An 18776-nucleotide genomic window follows, 5' to 3' on the forward strand; every position below is an offset into this window, starting at 1 on the left:
GAGCCCTGTCAGGTAGCTGTACACTGCCACCTGGTGGCTACCTCCGCATGTACAGCCTGGCTTTGGTCAGCGTAGAGAGAATTGTCACATTTATAACTTGTCCACTAAAAGCAAACACATCAGTATCCACCCTTCCATTCATCCATCCTTCTATCTCAGTTCAGCCACTGGACCCTGAACAGGGGTATAAGTGGAAAGGAAAAGCAGGCAGTAAAGCTCAAGTATTTTATTAATAATTTATTGTCAGTAAGAAAGGCTGGCTAAGGGTAGTTTTCATTAAAAACCTTTACAAGACCATTGCATCACAAATATACAGACACTGGAAAAACGGTGTCATGGTGGTTTTGGTTCTAAACAGGTATGCAGAAGGTCCCCATTACACTTTCCAATAATGAAAAATGTTTATAATTCTAAATACAGCAACCCATGTAAGACATGTTCATGTGTCAGGTCTCTTCCTCATCCTATGTACAGCTAGAAATGAATGACTATACTGAAATGTACTAACGAAATGTCACACTTCAGAGTATGAAGTATGGAAAAAGACAGAGTAAAACCCTGGTTACAGTAAGAAATCAGGGTGCTAGGTAATGACACTAACACCACCAAATGCAGTTGAAAGAAATGCACAAAACACCTTGGAAATCTAGTTAAAGCTATGAGAAATCAATCTGTACATAACATTTACAAAAAAAAGAGACAGGAAAATTAAAATAATCAAATCTATATAAATACATGAATCATGCTGATGAGATGAGAGAGCTGACTTCCGTTTCACGATTTTGACACGGACAGATGTAAATCCCGAAAGGCGCTGGGGAATGGCACAGCCGATGAAAACCTCACGGATGACAGTAGTCAGGACACTGGAAATGACGAGCAGGTCCAGAGGTGCAGGATCCAGCGCAGCCATGCCCATTCAGCTCACCAAAAAAAAGCTTGGAGGCACTACTGCGAACAACGAGGGTCATTACATAATCTCAGGGTCCACTAACGTCAGGCACTTTGGGGGGAGTTGAGAGTCAGACTTCTGTGTGCTGCTGGGAATCCAGGGGCGGGACTGTCACCTCTTCAAAGTGGCCATCGTCCCCGCTCTCGTAGTCACTCATCATGACCTCCGACTCCACTTCGCAGCAGGCCGACACGTCGGAGCAGGAGGCCGTGGAGGCGTACACAGACATGGGCATGCTCTCGACAGCGGGCGTCTCGAAGTGTCTCTGATACCCTGGCGGGTAAGGGGCATGGGACTCTCTACAAGAACTGTTCTCACCAGTGCCTTTCGTTTCAGGTTCAGACATATCGAGGGGATAAAAATTGGGCAAATACTGATTCAAGTTGAATCTCTGCCGGTTTCTTGATGAAGAACCCCAGCTACCCGCGGCAGGCATGTCTCTAGGAGGGTGGATGGATTCCAACTGATCGCTGAATTCCGGCGACAAGGGTGGCAGCTCATCAGGTGCGGGGAAGTCTTCCGGGGGTGGAGGAAAATCACTTTCGATGTCGTAGCCTCCAGGGTAATAGTCCGTATCGATGGCGTTTGGATCTGCTGAGTACAGGGGTGTCTGCTCGTCAATCACCTCATAGTTGGGGAACTCCTGTATGTCCGGCAGAGGAACACCTGGCATCCAATCAGATGTATCCCAGTGATACCCTTGGTAGAAAAGAAAATAGACGTCAACGTGTTTTCTCCTAAGCTTTTGTGCCGTGGAAAGAGAGCTCAGTGTAACAAAGAAAGATGCAAATGCACTGATGCCTTCATTCAAAGCTCACCGCTTTGGAAATTCCTCGGCTTTGCTTTGAAGACATCCCCCGACCCCTCTCCTGTTTAAAGACCCCTATGAACTAGGCTCTATTTCTAAAATGTGGACTTACATTTTTATGTACGCCACCAGCACTCAAGGAAACAAGGGGGGTCCTGAGGGAAATGCAATGCCGGCATCTAAATCATACACATTTTTCTACAAACGATTCTAACCATCTTTTAACTTTTCTTCTGTAATGCAGGAAGCAAAGTACTGACTTAGTCTTAGGACATCAGTGAAATATCCAGTGTCACTTGATCTGCACTACTTCTCATTAAAAAAATACTGATTCATGCAACTTAAAAAATTTTTTCATTTCTATTTTTTGTAGAGACAGGGTCTGTGTTGCCCAGGCTGGTCTTAAACTCCGGGCTGCAAGCAATCTTGCCACCTCGGCCTCCTGAAGTGCTGGGAGTGCAGGCCACCATGCCCAGCCAATGCAACTTTTTTAAGTAATCAAGGTAACCCTTAACATGCTAAAGTTTAGAAAATAAGCTTCCTTCATAATAATGTAGTGATTTTAATATTAAAATTACTATTTTTCATTAGCCCCCCAGACAACAAATTATTTTAATCTAGGTAGGTCTCAAAGCATGCCCCCAAATCAAGCAAAATACAACTGAACAAGCATTACAAGATTATAACACAGCCTCTGATACACGTAACAACTGATCTGTGTTACTTTCAAAAAGGATCGGGATCCTTTTAGACTATATAAAGCATCACTATTTATCTTTAAAAAAAAAAAAAACTTCCAATTTTGGAAATTTTTTTTTTCTTTCTCCTCAGGATTTAAAAAATACTTTGAGAGGCAGGAGAAGGTTAGGCAATCCGTGCTTAGAATGCAGTCCACACACATGCAGCCACGGACTTAGTTACTGCTGCGGACGCTGGGCAACCAAGTGCAGTCAGCAGGCACTGGGGCAAAGCCTGACCCATTGTTTTTAGTGAGTATCAATGAATAACCGGCATGCAGAAGTCACCTCTTGATTTGCTGAGGTCAGGAGCAGCCAAAGATTCTTTTGGTGGCAGAGTAGAAAAAAAAAGAAAACATTTGTAATTAAAACAGACAGCTGAAAAGGCAATAAAGGTAAGTACACAGAACAATGTAAACTGCTTACAAAGGCCCAGTCAGCCATACAGCACGGCCTTACGCCAGCGTCTATGAAAATTCCAACTGGCTGAGACATGTACGTACCACAGATAAAATGGGGTACGCAAGTGGAGGACAGAGTAATGATGAACCAGAGATTTGGCCAGAAAAATCAAATATTACTTTCTTGTCCTTGCGTCTGACAATCAAAGCCTGGAAACACGAATTTTCTTAGGAATAATTAAAACAAACAGGCTCTAATAAAATATAAACTGAGCAGGTTACATAGGTGATACTCAATACACCTACAGTGACATGATGCACATACTTTACGGCACACTGCAACCTACAGAGGACATTAAATTCAGAGGAATTCATAGGCAAACTTAGATAAGACGGATCTACAAGCTGAAAATCTCTCCCAACTATGTACCTTGAACATGATTTCATGTTTATACTGTTGACCATTCCCTAGGGAGACCCTGGCTGCACTTATCCCCTGTCTGTAGTGACACTTGCTCTGGCAAGACCCGCCATCTATACACAGAAGTCTAGCGGGAAGTGCGGGTAAATCCCACTGTCAGTCAGGACCGTGAGACTCCTGCGCTGGCCCCGGCTAGCCTTCAGGTCCTGTCTATGACATAGGGTGAACATCCCGGAGGGCCGCTGCGGAGACTAGGCAGGATAATGCGGGTCAAGCCCCGTTAGAAACTGTCTGTAACTGAAAGCAGGATCGTGCAGAAAAATGGTCACTTCAGTGATTTTTCAAACAAGGCCCTCTCTATGAATTCTACAGTGCGATTCAAAAACATGTTCAAAACTAATTTGGGACAAATATTTGATTGATAGTTCACCTCTAGAAATTTCAATAATTTTAAAAGACTGCGATGGCTCTAAAAAATGAATAAACCAGCATTTAGGTAACATGTATCTACAGAATCATTTTCAAGTCTATGAAAAAAATGTAGCAATCTCTTTAAACAACAACAAAAAAGGATCACCAACTTTTGTCCCTCAGGCACTAGTACCAGCTATTAGCTTTAAATTCAATGTGCACTTCTTGGATATGCCAAAAAATAGTTTTCAGTGAAGGAGACTGCATGAAGGAACGATTGAAATGCTGCTTCTTTAAACTGCAACAATATTTAAAATGCTGGAAAGTCACTGGGTCAAAACTAAAAATTCACTAGACAAAACAGAGGTAAGTTTCGGATTCAGCAAGTAAAAACATGGTATTTCTTAGGAAGAGCGGCTCAGGTATCATCGGTAACTAAAGGATGGAGACTGGCAGGTAGCCTCTCCCGCTTGAGAGCAAATGGGGCCCAACGCTCTCTCCTTCTTCCTCCTCAACCTCAACAGCGCCTTGTCCCAGCAAAAGGGACCCCTGCGCGCTGTGACGGCGATGCCCTACGTGAGTCAGCAGTTCTCAAGGGGGATCTCTAGACCAGTGCCATCAGCGCCACCTGCGAACTGCTGAAAAATGCAAATTCTCAAGCCCCAGCCCAGCCCTGCTGCATCAGAAACGCTGGTGCTGAGAACCAGCAACTGGGCTTTTAACCGCCCTCCAGGTGATCTGAGTCACGTCACAGTCTGAAAACTACCAGCCTGTGCCTTTCCCATGTGATTCATTTCAGTGCACTAATAAAAGGTTATTTTAATTTAAAATAATTTGGGGAAGGTGGTCAATGTCCTTTTTTATAACTCTAAGCAGATAAAGCTTCACATTAAATAATTTTCACTAAACCAGATATGAAAATATGCTTTGACCACACTCTACAACCTTTTCTTTGATCCTACTCAGGGAAAACTCAAAAGCAAAGAGTCAGTTCCAGGTTAATTATGACAGCTTTATGTTACTCAAGTCTTATTCCTGTTCATGTAAAGAATTTTTGTTTCAAAAAATATTTTAGGTAGTTAAAATTACTTCTGAACTTTTTTTTACACTGCACCACCTAAAGATACGCTCTCAAGATCTTCTGGTTACTTCCAATCTGTGTAAATCACCGTGAATGGTAAAACGTAACAAAGACATAACATACATCGAAGTATCTTTGCAAAGCACCCAGACTACGAATACACACAGCTGCATAAAATAAAAGTACTCAACCCCCTCAAAACCACAAACTGGCTTTTCTGACACTGCAACAGGCAAGGCGGCAGTGCCCTAGGACGCGGCTGCTTCCAGACACAGACACAAAGCACGGGCACTTACAACTGTACCTTCTGTGCTCACCGTGTCAACCACAGCGTTGACAAGGTGCACTACGGTCACTACGGAAGCTTGCAAAAAGGCACAAAAGCAGTCAATTAGGAACATCTTCAGTTAGTCAGAAAACAGTGCATGAAACAGAACTGTGTATTATACCATTGCTACCTCAACTCAGAACTGCTGAGTGTTTTAACGCGACATCATGATGCATGACCCCCTCACCGTTAGCTGTATGTCTCAGACTTTTCTAATCAAGCTATATATGTATTATTAATCAAAGGAATAATGTAAATATATTTCATTGGAATTTAGGCAAAAAAATTTTTAGTTTTAAATTTTTTCACAATTACAATTATGGATCGTGCCAGGCCAAAACAATTCTTATTTTAACGTCTCACAGGCAAGACTTGACATTCAAAGACTACAGTCTCTGGTATGCCACTCTTCTGGACGTTTAATCACCCATACATTGTCCCCAGAAAAAAGAAATTTAAGGAGAAACATACGCAATCCAAAACAAAAACGGTTTTGTCCTTGCTGTGATTGCTCTTTCTGCAAATGTCTTGTCTGTTTGCAGATGGACTAATGGCTGGTGAGCTAACACACCAGCAGAGGAGGAGACTCTGCCCGACTGTTCCTGTGTAAATTCACTCTTCATTTGTATATCAGATTGTTTTAAAAGAACTATGCCAAGGTAAATATGTACGCATGTGGTAGGCAGAAGGCTGGCCCTCGGCCAGTCCACGTCCGAATCCCAGAAGCCTGTCACTATGTCACCACACATGGCAAAAGGGACTTTGTTGACGTGCTTCAGGTGAGGAAATTGAGATGCGGGATTTCCCGGATTCTCTGGGTGGGCCCAGTGTCATCCTAAGGGCAATTTTTCAGCACAGAGGCTTTCCCATTTCCGGCTGGAGGGAGCTGTGCGGACAGAGGGGTGCTCAATGACAGGCAATGCTGCTGTCTCTCAGACATGGAAGAAATCAAGAGCCAATGGATGCGGGCAGCCTCGAAGAGACAGGAAAGGAAGGAAGACAGGTTCTTCCCTCCAGCTCTGGGAGGGAATGCAGGCCTACGGATCACATGATTTCAGCCCTGTGACGCCCAGGGGTTGGATTCTAAGCCACAGAACTACAGGAAGACAAGTCTACACTGCTTTAGGCCACAAAGTTTGCAGTGACTTGTAACAATGGCCCCAGGAAACTAGGAATACATGCAGGAACAGACTCTCAGCAGACTTTCAGCTTACTAAATCACCAAATTATGGTAATGAGTAAAATAGTAACACTCCTGTATATACGTTTTTTCTCCGCACTGTATTATCTGGAAGCTAGTTTTCATAATTAATTTGACCTAACTTATTAAACGCACTTGGGAGTATTAGTAAGAAGACTGATGTTTCAACAAAAAGAACTAGAATGAAAATGCTGGTAAAATTGTGAAATGTATTTATAAAGAGCATTTAGGGGCCAAGATATAAATTATTAAACTGGAAACAGGAACTTTTTAGAATTAAGACTGATAAAAGACATAATTCTATCCTGTTGGTTTAATAAGCAAAGCTATGTCCACGTACTCTAGCCCTAATAAACACAGGCATATTTTGATACCGTATATAATATGCTTGAAATCAGAAATAATAGCACATACTTATAGCTACCTTTAGTTTGAAAAAGGACTCTGCAACAGATAATGAACTATATGGATTTGTGGACTATATATGTAATGTACTGTGGATTATATTACTCTGGATTGAATAATTTTTAGTGGTTTACCTTTTCTGCCAATAAAATATTTGAAATGTATAAACATATAGCGTGTTTATACAAGAAAAAACATTATCATTAAATTTATTCTGAGATGCAAAAATTTCCACAAAAAAGTACATTGTGCTACTGAATACTGACAACTTTCTCTACTGGTATGTGTTCCTCTGGCAAAGCTAGTCACCAGGGCGATTTACCCTAGGGAAAGCAGGTCAACATAACTGGTAGCAAAGATCCCACTGCCAAACCTTCTTCATTAGAAATATAATCAGACTTACTAGCAGTCTCCTCAACTGTGCTGTCAGTGCGCTCTGATCCATATGGGAGCTGGGCCGCAGTGAGGTTGGGGGAGGAGACACATAAAACCTTGTCATAACAAAGGTGCTGCTGAAACCGAACATTTCAGAACATCGCATCTCTTCTTAAGAGGGCGCGCGCGTGTGTGCGTGTGTCTCTGTGTGTGAGAGAGTGTGTGTGTGTCTGAGACAGAGAGAGAGTGTGTGTGTATGTGTTGCATGGTTAAGAAAGTCGTGAGGAGTTCTGAAAACCCCACAAAACTGTGGTAATACTGGCTGTTATGAAGAAAAATCAATACGAGATTAGTCCATTGGAAAGAAATGATGCTTCAGTTAACATGAAAGGTGCTACTGAAACCAACATTTCCTTCAGATTATCACATCTCTTTTTAGACAGATGTGTGTGTCTGTCTGTGTGTGTGTCAAAGTGTGTGTGTGTGTGTGCGCGCGTGTGCATGCATGCTGCATGGTTAAGAAAGTTGTGAGGATTTCTGAAAACCCCACAAAACTGGGGTAATGTTTACTGTTGTGAAAAAAAGCCAAGACAAGGTTAATCAATCAGAAATGATCCTTCAGTGAGTGTGTTCTTCCCTATCATGACAAGTTCAAGTAGCCATTCATTAGGAACAGTTTAGCTCTTTCCCAGCAGACACTCATGCAAGTATGTTCGGTGCTGTTTAAAAGGGGTCCGTGTAAAACGTAAACACTGTGAGGCTTCCGGAGGGTAACTAGTGCGCCCACACGTGAAAGAACACAGTAACATGGGCACGCACAGCGTTTCCGCGGCGGACTCACCATTGTCATCACACGATTCGGACTGGAAGGAGCTCAGGGACTGCACTTCAGACAGGCTTTCCCGGGCACTGTAGGGCTGGGAAGGCTTCTCCTCTAGAGGCTTCTTGGAAAGACAGGGATCGAGGTCCACCACTTTAGCTTAAAAAAAAAAAAAGAAAAGAAAAGGATGACAACAGTAAGTTCACATGGGCCAAAACCGTTTTGTTCACCACTGAATCCTGACACACGCATGACCCAACGGCAGCCTGAGGTTTATTTAATAAATGACTGAAAGAAAAACCTTAAAAACTCAAACGAAGACATAAAAAAACCCAAACAGAAAAACCTACACATCTTCGAGATTCATCGAACTGAAATTCCCTACAAGCATGCCTATGAACGTCATTAGAGAAGAAACAGTGTTACAATTTTGTTTTAAAATAACACATATAGCTTTTTCTTTTTTTTAAAAAAAGCACTGAATATATGTTAAGCCACTAACATAAATATTTCCACCTCACCTCCCCTGGCCATCGTTTTAAAAATCCTAACATATTAAAAGGCTCCCGATTTTTTTTGACATATAAATAAGCTAAAAAAAATTATAGACAAGAACCTTTAACAATTCTAAAATGAAACGATCTCACCAGGAGATTAGCTAAAACATGACTACATTCAATTTCTTCATTAAAATAATTGCCACAGTGCTCAGCCAGTACTCAGGGCATCCAAAAAACGTTTCAAATCAGCACATTCAGTCTGAGCCTATCTGTCTCTAATGAAGAGTCAACTGAACCCAACTTGTGACCTCACTGTTTACCTCAAGTGACATTTTAGTGAGATGCAAAAATGCCTCTTACTGTCATAGTCGAAGTCCCAGCTGGGCTTCTGTATGGAGTCGCTGTCAGAAGGGGAGTTGGAAGGGGGTGGCGGAGGCAGGTTTGGCGCCACGCTGCAGACCGCCACGGCTTTTCGATGCCCGTGCACAGACTCGGGGTTAAAAGTGCTGAGTTCGGGGCGCTCTGGGATAGCAGATCCTTCGAAGGAATTTCGGTCAAGGTTGTTTCTCGAGTCACTTGGAATGCTTGGAGTGTAGGAAATGGGGCGGACAGGCACCTGGGGTGGTATGTCTGAGTAAATGTTCTTGTTTAGCTTGGAATCGAAATATGGTCTTTGCAAGAAAGCGGTAGTGGGTCCCAGGTGTTTGTCTTCAGGTTCCGCCTGATGTTGCTTCTTTTTCCGACTAATCATCTTACGGCAGAGAACAAACACCACCACCAGTAAAAATATCCCTGCGATAAACACGACGATTCCGATCCCTTCTGCCAACCCAATATTCCACGGCGTGGACACGTACTGGTTGGGCACGGCGTCCTCGCAGTGCCGGCCCCTGTACTCGTGGCTGCAGTTGCAGTGATAGGAGCCATGTGTGTTCTCACAAAGGGCCCCGTGACGGCAGGGGTTTCCCGCACACTCGTCAATATCACTCTGACACCTGCCAAGAGAGTCAGGAATGAGGAGGGACCCGTGCAGGTGCCTCTGCGCACACCAGGCTTGATCCTTAGACACCGAGACTAATCCCTCCTTGACAAGATATGTTAAAATCAAACTCAGATACAAAACAACTAAAAAATGTACTATCAACCACCATGACCAAAGACCTTTGGTGGAGAAACTAATCGTGATAATATGCTTTCGATGTATATTTGGGAAGGAAACATATCCAATATTAGTGGCCATTTTCCTAGGATCCAACAGACTACTGCATCAACCCCACTGCCTACACAGTAGTGTGCACTGAGTTCTGATAACCACGTTATCATTCAGAAACTTGGCATGTGTATTTTGATAATATGCTGTGTACTCTTCCCATAGCCTGGATTAAATTCCTAAGATTTTCCTCTTTGGTAATATGGCAGTAAACCGTATTTTCCATTTTTAAATGTTACTCTGTTGTGGAAACCTGGACTCCTCACCCTTCAGTTCACAAGCAAGGCCCTCTGCCTTTCCAAACAGGGGCGTATTTTCCGCGTGTACAGATCCACCTGCCCCTCAAATCCTTCCTTCTCCCTTGATGAAAGTTATCTACTTACCATCCCTCACATGCACCTGGCATGAAAATTCTGGTTATTAATATGTTTTTGTCAAATGTGTTAAGAGTATTCACTGACCAGAATTAGGGAAGTCAACTTATGAACTAAGACCATGTGACTGATGGAAAAATTCAAGGTTACCACCATTCTTAGAGCAAAACTCCATGGGCATCCCTGCAAGCAGGCCACACCAAAGGCCTTCGGCGAAGCCTGATGGTGAAGGTCTGTCTCTGTGCTCTGCACGAGGCACAGGTTTCAGGCCCTGAGCAGTGTTTTTAATGGAACTGGTGAAAAGGCTAAGGTAAACATGGCATCTGAAGCTGAAACTTCTCATCCACCTCTTCCAAGGCACATCAAGTACCCCCATGTCTCATGTCTTCCCTTGGAAAGTAATAACCACCTCTGAGGATGATGATAAAGGTTACATAAGACAACGAGAGAGGTAAAAAAGACTTCTAGATTCGACATAAATGTTAGTCATGGCATGTTATGAAAAAGGAAACACTGCTGCCACTGAGAGGTGGACGGATTCGGCTTCCAAGTCGGGCCACTTTGAAAACATCATCATCTCATTCTTCCCATAGAATGCTGTCTACCAGAACCCGGCCATTCTTTATTGTACCTTTAAAGTATAGAAGTAGGTTGAGTATTATATATCTACTATATTCATCTGCTTGATATTTCATTTTAAAGACTGGAAAGATTATAAAGTATATAAGCGGCCCATACGAGGATTATCAACATCTGAAGCAACGTAGTTCAAACCACTGAAGGTCTGTTGCATCTGCCAGTCAATAGGACACAATGAAAAGGTTCGTATATAAATTCTGGAAGAAACCGTTTACCTTTCTCCCCTAAAACCCGAATCACACTGACAAACGGCGCCGTCCAAACTGTCAAAGCATGTCCCGCCATTTTTACAGGGTTCGTCTTTGCAGTACGGACTAAGCTGACACCTGAAGAGCAAGGAAAAGCAGACACAAACCTCATGACTCTATTGCTAACAAATACAGCAGAACAGACGACATTAGCAAATGGACGTGGAGACTTTTTACATGCACCGTTACATGTTTAAAAAGAATTTTATACTACAAATAACTACGAAAGTTAAGAAAAACGCACATACCTCTGGCCCGTATATAATCCTCTACACTGGCAAACAAAGTCTCCGTTGCTGACGACACATGTGCCCCCATAGAGGCAAGGGTTGGAGGAACACGGATTGACGCTTATCTCACAGTAGGTCCCTATGTATAAGGCGCTGCATTTGCAGTGATGACCTAAATTGGCGAAAAGGAACACAAAAGTCCTATCACTCAACGGCTCAGAGACCTGGTCTTAATTACATTGCTTTCCATCTTTAAGATTTAGTTCTCCAAGATCTGTAAAAGCTAGAAGAATTCTCACTCTCTCTGGGAAAAAGCTGGCTACATCAACAAGCTTCCCACTGCTGGCATGGCCGTGGCACAGAGAACTGAAGAGAGAACTCACTCACCTTTAGTTCATCAGGATTTGCAGTAAGATCATGAGGTCAAACACACAGAGAAGGAAAACACAGCCCTCGACTTGGGTGACCATGTACACAGACAGCACCCACTTAACATCTCAATTTATTCACGAGTCACAAGCATTCAAGGATTAAATGAGAAAATCATGAATGTGAAAAGCACTCTGAGGACTACAAATTACCCTTCAATTTTTAAATTCTTTGAGATGGGGTCCCGCTCTGCCACCCAGGCTGGAGCGCAGTGGTGCAATCTCAGCCCACTGCAGCCTCAAACTCCTGGGCTCAGGGACCCTCTCACCTCAGCCTCCCGAGCTGCTGGGACTACAGATGTGCGCCACCATGCCTGGCTAATTTTTCAGTTTTTTGTAGAGATGGGGTCTCCCTACACTGCCCAGGCTGCCTCACCTCCAGCCTCAAATGATCCTCCTGCCTCAGCCTCTCAAACATGGAAAGACTTAAGAAAGGAGATCATCACATGTGTCCAAAGCAGTACAAAGAGTGCTGGCTGTACTTTGTGAAGTCCGTGGCAGGTAGGTAGCATGGCAGGCCATTCCTAGCTACCTGCCTTGGGCGCACGCCACAGCACAGTGCTTCCCCGCCCCTCCAAAGCCGGCGTGGCTGAGGGGTTTTCTCAGGACGAAGGAATACAGTGCCCTGGGCCAGGGACTTTAGGAGCCAGGGCATGGCCACCACACTCCTTTCCTCCTGCTTCAGGGACCATGGTAGCCCCAGTCAGGACAATGCTTCTCTCAGCCTCATCCCTAAGTGGCAACATAAGGACAGCCTCCAAGTGTCTCTGTGGGGATGGCCTGGCCCACGCTACGCACACAGCATGGCAATATACTTCCCCAAGAGAACAGGAGAACTTTCCATTAATTGGAAATCCCATTTAATCACAGTATTATTTTTGCTCTATGCATTACACCAAGCTCCACTCAGCATGGTGACGGTCATTTTCCTAACTGTGCCTTATTATTGGTCCGTGGGCCTGACAGAGTCCAGGATGCAAAAGTCACAGAGTACCTCACTCTGCCAGGGCTTCGAGACAGACAGATACGGCGACATTCGGGACGTATTCAGGGCCTTTTGGAAAATTAGACTCCCAACTACTATTACCAGCAAGACTCTAGCAGCCCCTCTACGCTGAGCCATTAGACACAGGTGATAAGAACAAGGAAGGGCTAAGCGATGCGAACTCTAAACTCCCCAGGGCCAACGACCATGGAGGTCAGTTCTGAGCCACTTGTGCTGCCCCCTGCTCGGGTGCCAGGACGGCACTGCAGGGGCGAGGCAGTCGGAATCGCGGTGCCTGCAGCTCGGGCACCAGGAGGGCACAAGCCCGGCTCTGTTCCCGCACACAGAGCACTACTCAATTCCAACGCTGACCGCAGTACCTGACGACATTGTTTGAATAAAAAGAGAAAAAAAAATTAAAAAAAAAATAGCTGGGGAGTTTCCCCTTAAATGCATACATGTGCACCATTTTAAAGAGGATAGCGTTACGGGGCCCACCTCCAGCAGGTGACAGATTGCAAAGGCCTCCGTTCTGGCAAGGGTTGCTGGAGCATTCTTCTGTAGCCGCCAGGAAGCACCCCGGAGACACGTCCACTGACTCCTCCATGTGCGCGTAGCTTCTTGGTTTGCTGTTTAAAGGCAGCTCCTGCCCATTCAAATAAATGGAGTCCATGCAGCCCCTGAAACCACTGCCCACTTGGGGACTTCTTCCGTGCCTTGTTCCCTGCTGACGGATGTGGCCACCAAAAAACACATGGTTATCCAGGTTCAGGGTTTTCAGAGTCCCCGGGGCTGTGCCCGATGCCGTGTGAACTTGGTCTAGAACCAAGCGGGCATAGTTACCATTCACCTCCAGAGATACTGCGTGCCACTGCCCATCATTGACCTGAATGCTCTGAACGGAGACAATTCCAGGGCCACTTCCACAGTCAAACTTGTACTGCAGCCTTCCGTGATGAATCTGGGATAGAAACAGTTACTGCTCGCATTGCTCTCACAGAAACTTCAGTTACAGTACTTGATTACGAATCAATGGGAGAGGTACGTTTGGGAATGGCGGTAAAAAGATAAGGCCTTGCACTTAAGTACTACAGAGCACATACTCATTTGTCCACAGTATGAGTAATAAAAATGTATCTTTCGGGAATATCAAGTTATAGTGCCAATGTATATCCACAAAGCATCATGGAAGCGAATAATTAATATTAAATATTAACTGAATACATACAGCATCAGGTAATATCAAAAGTCAAAGCTGAATTGTGTTTTTTTTTAAAGGTGGGCAAGATAAGTGTCACTTGAACAGGCTGGAGTGCAGTGACGTGATCTCAGCTCACTACAACCTCTGCCTCCCCAGTTCAAGTGATTCTTGTGCCTCAGCCTCCGGAGTAGGTGGAATTACAGGCATGCACCACCATGTCTGGCTAAGTTTTTGTGTATTTTTAGTAGAGACGTTGGCCGGGCTGGTCTCAAACTCCTGACCTCACGTGATCCACCCACCTCATCCTCCCGAAGTGCTAGGATTACAGGCGTGAGCCACTGTGCCCGGCCAACACTATTAATGTTAACTGTCATGTACCTAAATCTCTGTGTCATGGCAGAGCAAACAGAACTCTTCATCCCACGAAGTCTAAAACTTGTACAGGCATCAATGAACGATTTAAATGGGGAATTCAACCATTTCACTTACTTTATCTTTTCAAATTAACAATCTGAACACAAAATGGAATTTATGTTTTTAAAGTCTTCCACTGAGATGCCACACTGTAAAGAAACATACCTCCAAGATGCTATAGTCAGTTCCTCGGGCATACATGACAACTGCATGCATGGAATACGTTCTGAGCCTCATGGTCAGTTTCATCTCTAATTTGTTTTCATTTTCCATCAGACGATATTTCACAAAGCTGTTTCCAGTAAATGTCATAGATGAACTCCCTGTGAATCACAAAGAGGAAAAAATAAATCAGAACCAAGTTTAAGCATATTTTTTAAAGTATGATTCCCTTGCACCCCTAGAGACTGATTTAAGGTTTTATTTAAGATGATAACATTTTAATACCCAGTTCTGTGGGAAAATGTCTATTTGCTTAATGAAAAGCACAGCATGACTGGCTCTCCATTTGGAAAGAATAAATTTGACTAGTGCATCACAGAGAAATGAATTCGAAAATAATGAAAGGTTAAATATAAAAATGTTCAGTATAAAATTGTTAGAAGAAAATTTCAGAAAATAGTTATGCATAGCCTCAAGGTGATTTAGGAAACCTTCTCAAGCAAAATAAAACAATCCCCATTCCCCAAAGAAGTTGAACACGTTATCAATCTCCAGAGATGGCAAACAGAATTATATAAAACTAAGTAACAACTGAATTTCAAAATGACGAGACATACTTAACAAATCAAAAGATACTATCAATATAAATAACATAAAGATGAGGAGACTGTCCCACTGTGAATGTGAATACTCCTACCACACAGATAACCCTACACATTGATACCATGAACAATTAACCCTGACCATCAAACAACAGGAACATGTAGGCCACAGGAGAGGCAATACTGACAGGAAATGAACAAGTAAGACAAAAACTTTCAAAGCAGACAGAGAAATGTAAATTACAACAGTAATTAGATATCATTTCACACCCATCAGGTAGATGGCAGGAATTCGTTTTATAACTGAAAATGTTCAACAATGTCAAGGGAATGGAGAGTGAGACCTTCATACATAACTGGAAGAATTAAAAATTAATACCACATTTTGGGAAACTAATATAGTGATACCAAAACATTTAAAATGTCATTGATTTTTGATATAGCAAGTTCTAGTTTTATAATCCACTGTAGAGAAATGAAAGCATCCGTATGTAAAGATACGTGTATAAAGATGTTTTAACTGAAAGAAACATAACAGCTTGAATCTTTACATATAAGAACAATGTTGAATAAGTATAGACATGCTAGAAAATACTCTCCAGCTATCAAACAGAATAGGGGTTATAGGCATGGGCTGGGAACAGTAGGAAAGGTGCTCTTTACCATGCTGCTAACTGGAGGGAAAGGCAAGAGGCAGAGAACGGTGTGAGATATGATCACTCCTGAGTTTTTAGGAAAATTAAACTTCTACGTGTGGTGCTGTGTTGTTAGCTATATGTTTATATAATCATTGAAGGTACAGGAGGAAGTACACCAAATCTCAACAATGTGCTGTAAAAAGAGGAATCAAAAGTTACAACTGCCATTCTTTATTCATCTCCACATCTGACTTGTTACAATAAACAGACTTTGCAATATTTTTAGACTCCAATAAAGAAGAAAATTCTAAGAAACAATGAAACTGATTTTTTTTTTTTTTTGAGACAGTCTTGCTCTGACACCCAGGCCGGAGTGCAGTGGCGCAATCTCAGCTCATTACAACCTCCGCCTCTTGGGTTCAAGCCATTCTCCTGCCCCAGCCTCCCAAGTAGTTGGGATACCAGATGAACATCGCCATGCCCAGCTAATTTTTGTATTTTTAGTAGAGACGGGGTTTCACTGTGTTGGCCAGGCTGGTCTTGAAGTCCTGAGCTCGTGATCCACCTGCCTCAGCCTCCCAAAGTGCTGGGATTACAAGTGTGAGCCATCACGCCCGGCCTAATTTTTGTATTTTCAGTAGAGGCGTGGTTTCACCATGTTGGCCAGGCTGGTCGCAAACTCCTGACCTCGTGATCCGCCTTCCTCAGCCTCCCAAAGTGCTGAGACTATAGGTGTGAGCCACTGCACCTGACCAATGAATCTGATTTTTAACAATAAAAGTATGCCCCACCATTCAACTCTCACCTGGGCACTGACCAAACCTGCCGCCAGGGCAGACACAGGTGTGTTTCTCCTCCCTGGGATCGGACACACATTCAGATCCCTCAGGGCACGGATTGTCTTCACAGCCATAGTGGACAGGTGGGCATTTTCCCTCTTTTTCAAAGATAAGGGAGAAAGGGAAAAGATAATTAACAGCAATTTCAGGAAAATGACTTTTCATGTGCAGCCATCGAAGGCCATATGAAGCCATCAGTGACACTGGTGTTCACACGCTCATGCACACTACCTTTGCAGAGACACACCGCTGCTCTGTGGTGGCGGGGAGTCACAAAGCTCAGTCTGGCCGTGCTGTGTGTCGACATCACACTTTCATCCACGGACACCTTCTCATCGCAGAACTTCCACGGGCAGTCCAGTCCTGCACAGAGTTTCTGGAACACGTCCAGGATCCTCACTCCAATGATTTCCTCAATATCCGTCACAGAAGAATTAATCTTGTGTAGAAGCTGCTTTGTTGAAATCTGAGCACTACCTGATTTCTCTACAAAGAGCAGGACATCCAGGTGTGGGTGAGGTTCAGAGGGCTGCAAACTAATGATCTGGATGTCATTCCTCCTCACACCCAGGAAGTTCCGCAGAGCTCGCTGGAAGTTGCGCCAGTAGTCACCCACGAACTCTTCCGGAGTGAGATTGGCAAAGCGGATGGCAATGCTGTGGTTCAGCATCTCCTGTGTGACTTGCCTGATATGCACGGTGATGTCCGCCACCGTGGTGAACTTCCCATCTGTTACGCTGACGTTGAGAAGGTACTGCCCCATGTCTAGCTTCTTGTGTGCTATCAGCTTGCCCCCTGTGCTGGAAACAGAGAACAGGTTGTCCATCTGAGGGTCCAGACTGTAGGTGAGAGTATCATACACGTCCTGGTCTGTTGCATGAATCTTCCCAATGACACCTCCTGAGTATTCTTCTCCAGAAGCAGTGATGAAAATCTCCAGGGGCAAAATCGCAGGGGGATAGATGCTCTCCTCAATGACCCTAATGTCAATGTATGCCAAAGATGTCAACGGAGGCTTTCCATTATCGGCCACCTACGAGAAAAGGAAAATAAAATCGCCTTTGTCTATGGCACTGTTCATAACTTCTTTAATTAAAAAATTTATATTGCTCAAGTTCCCAAAAAATGACTGACTAGTAGATACCCACTTCTCCACGAGAAACGCATCAAGGAAAAGGACAAATTTCTTTATAGCATGTCACTAATTCACACTGAAACCTAGCTCTGTCAAAGACGATGACAAATCAACCACTGAGCTCCTTCAAAGCGCAGTGGGGTAAACATGAAAGGGTGGAGAAAAATGAGGAGCACAGTTCTATGAATTTCTGTTTCTGTATGAAATGTAAGCTGGTCAAGTAGAAGGAGGTAACCACGCCAAGCAGCAATTCCCTACGAATGTACAAACCATAAAGACATTCACACCTTAACCTGCAGTAAGTAATGATCCTTCTCCTTCCTCTTTATGGCGGCTGACGTCAGGAGCACTCCTTGCTGGGTAACTTCAAATGCCTTCTCACCATTTCCACTGACAATGGCAAAGGAGAAGGGGGGACCGTTATGTGAAGAGTCCTTGTCTGTTACGGCCAGCTGCAGCACGCTGAAGCCCACAGGCTTATTTTCCTGCACAAGATTAGAAACAGAATTAAACACAAATCCTGGAACACATACATGAGTTTTTAATAACATAAGATACACACAAAACAAAGCCTTACTCCTCTATCCGAAAGGAAGAGAGGTGAAGAGGGGGAGTGCGGTGGTGGGGAGGAGGGGGAAAGGGGTGGAGCAAAAAGGGAAGAAGGAGGAGGCTGGGAAGGAAATGTGATGATAAAGGGTGTGTGAGGAGTGGGGACAGGAGGAAGAGCAGAGAGGAAGAGGACGGAAAAAGAGGAGGAAGAGAGGAGGCCGGGCGCGGGGGCTCACGCCTGTAATCCCAGCACTTTGGGAGGTCGAGGCAGGTGGGTCACCTGAGGTCAGGAGTTCAAGACCAGCCTGGCCAACATGGTGAAACCCTGTCCCTACTAAAAATACAAAAATTAGTTGGGTATGGTGGTGCAAGCCTGTAATCAAAGCTACTGGGGAGGCTGAGGCAGGAGAATCATTTGAACTTGGGTGGTGGAGGTTGCAGTGACCTGAGATCGTGCCATCACACTCTGGCCTGGGCAAGCAGACTGAAACTCAGTCTCAAAAAAAAAAAAAAAAAAAGGAAGAGAGGAAGGAGGAGGAGTGAGGAGGAAGAATGGTGAGGAGGAGTGGCAATGAGGTGGAGGGAGGAGGAGAAAGAGCAGAGACAGTGAAATGGGAAGAAGTGGAGTGGAGTGGAGGTGGGGGAGGGCATAGAGTGGGGAAGAGGAGGTGTGGGAAGGAGG

The 18776-nt window shown here is 44.0% G+C and overlaps 1 protein-coding gene across 8 annotated transcripts in view; it reads right to left on the reverse strand.

Moving 5' to 3' along the window:
• Positions 1 to 211: 211 nt before the first annotated feature.
• FAT1 (FAT atypical cadherin 1) overlaps positions 212 to 18776 on the reverse strand; it is a 139144-nt gene continuing 120579 nt past the window's right edge. For 3 of the 8 annotated variants that reach the window (XM_032298880.1, XM_032298876.1, XM_032298877.1), the window contains 12 exons: positions 17833 to 18030; positions 16642 to 17443; positions 16377 to 16508; positions 14335 to 14492; positions 13053 to 13515; positions 11160 to 11313; positions 10879 to 10989; positions 8801 to 9435; positions 7962 to 8099; positions 5116 to 5175; positions 2786 to 2821; positions 212 to 1651 (listed from right to left, as the gene is read on the reverse strand). In XM_032298880.1, the coding sequence (XP_032154771.1) occupies positions 1023 to 1651; positions 2786 to 2821; positions 5116 to 5175; positions 7962 to 8099; positions 8801 to 9435; positions 10879 to 10989; positions 11160 to 11313; positions 13053 to 13515; positions 14335 to 14492; positions 16377 to 16508; positions 16642 to 17443; positions 17833 to 18030 (3516 nt within the window). In that variant the 3' untranslated portion in view covers positions 212 to 1022. Of the gene's footprint in view, positions 1652 to 2785; positions 2822 to 5107; positions 5176 to 7961; positions 8100 to 8800; positions 9436 to 10878; positions 10990 to 11159; positions 11314 to 13052; positions 13516 to 14334; positions 14493 to 16376; positions 16509 to 16641; positions 17444 to 17832; positions 18031 to 18776 lie in introns of all 8 variants that reach the window. The other 5 variants (XM_032298884.1, XM_032298883.1, XM_032298879.1 and 2 more) reach the window with 5 other exon arrangements.

This window comes from Sapajus apella, unplaced genomic scaffold (genome assembly GCF_009761245.1).
Source record: "Sapajus apella isolate SASKATOON/1434 unplaced genomic scaffold, GSC_monkey_1.0 scaffold39, whole genome shotgun sequence".
Taxonomy (NCBI): domain Eukaryota; kingdom Metazoa; phylum Chordata; class Mammalia; order Primates; family Cebidae; genus Sapajus; species Sapajus apella.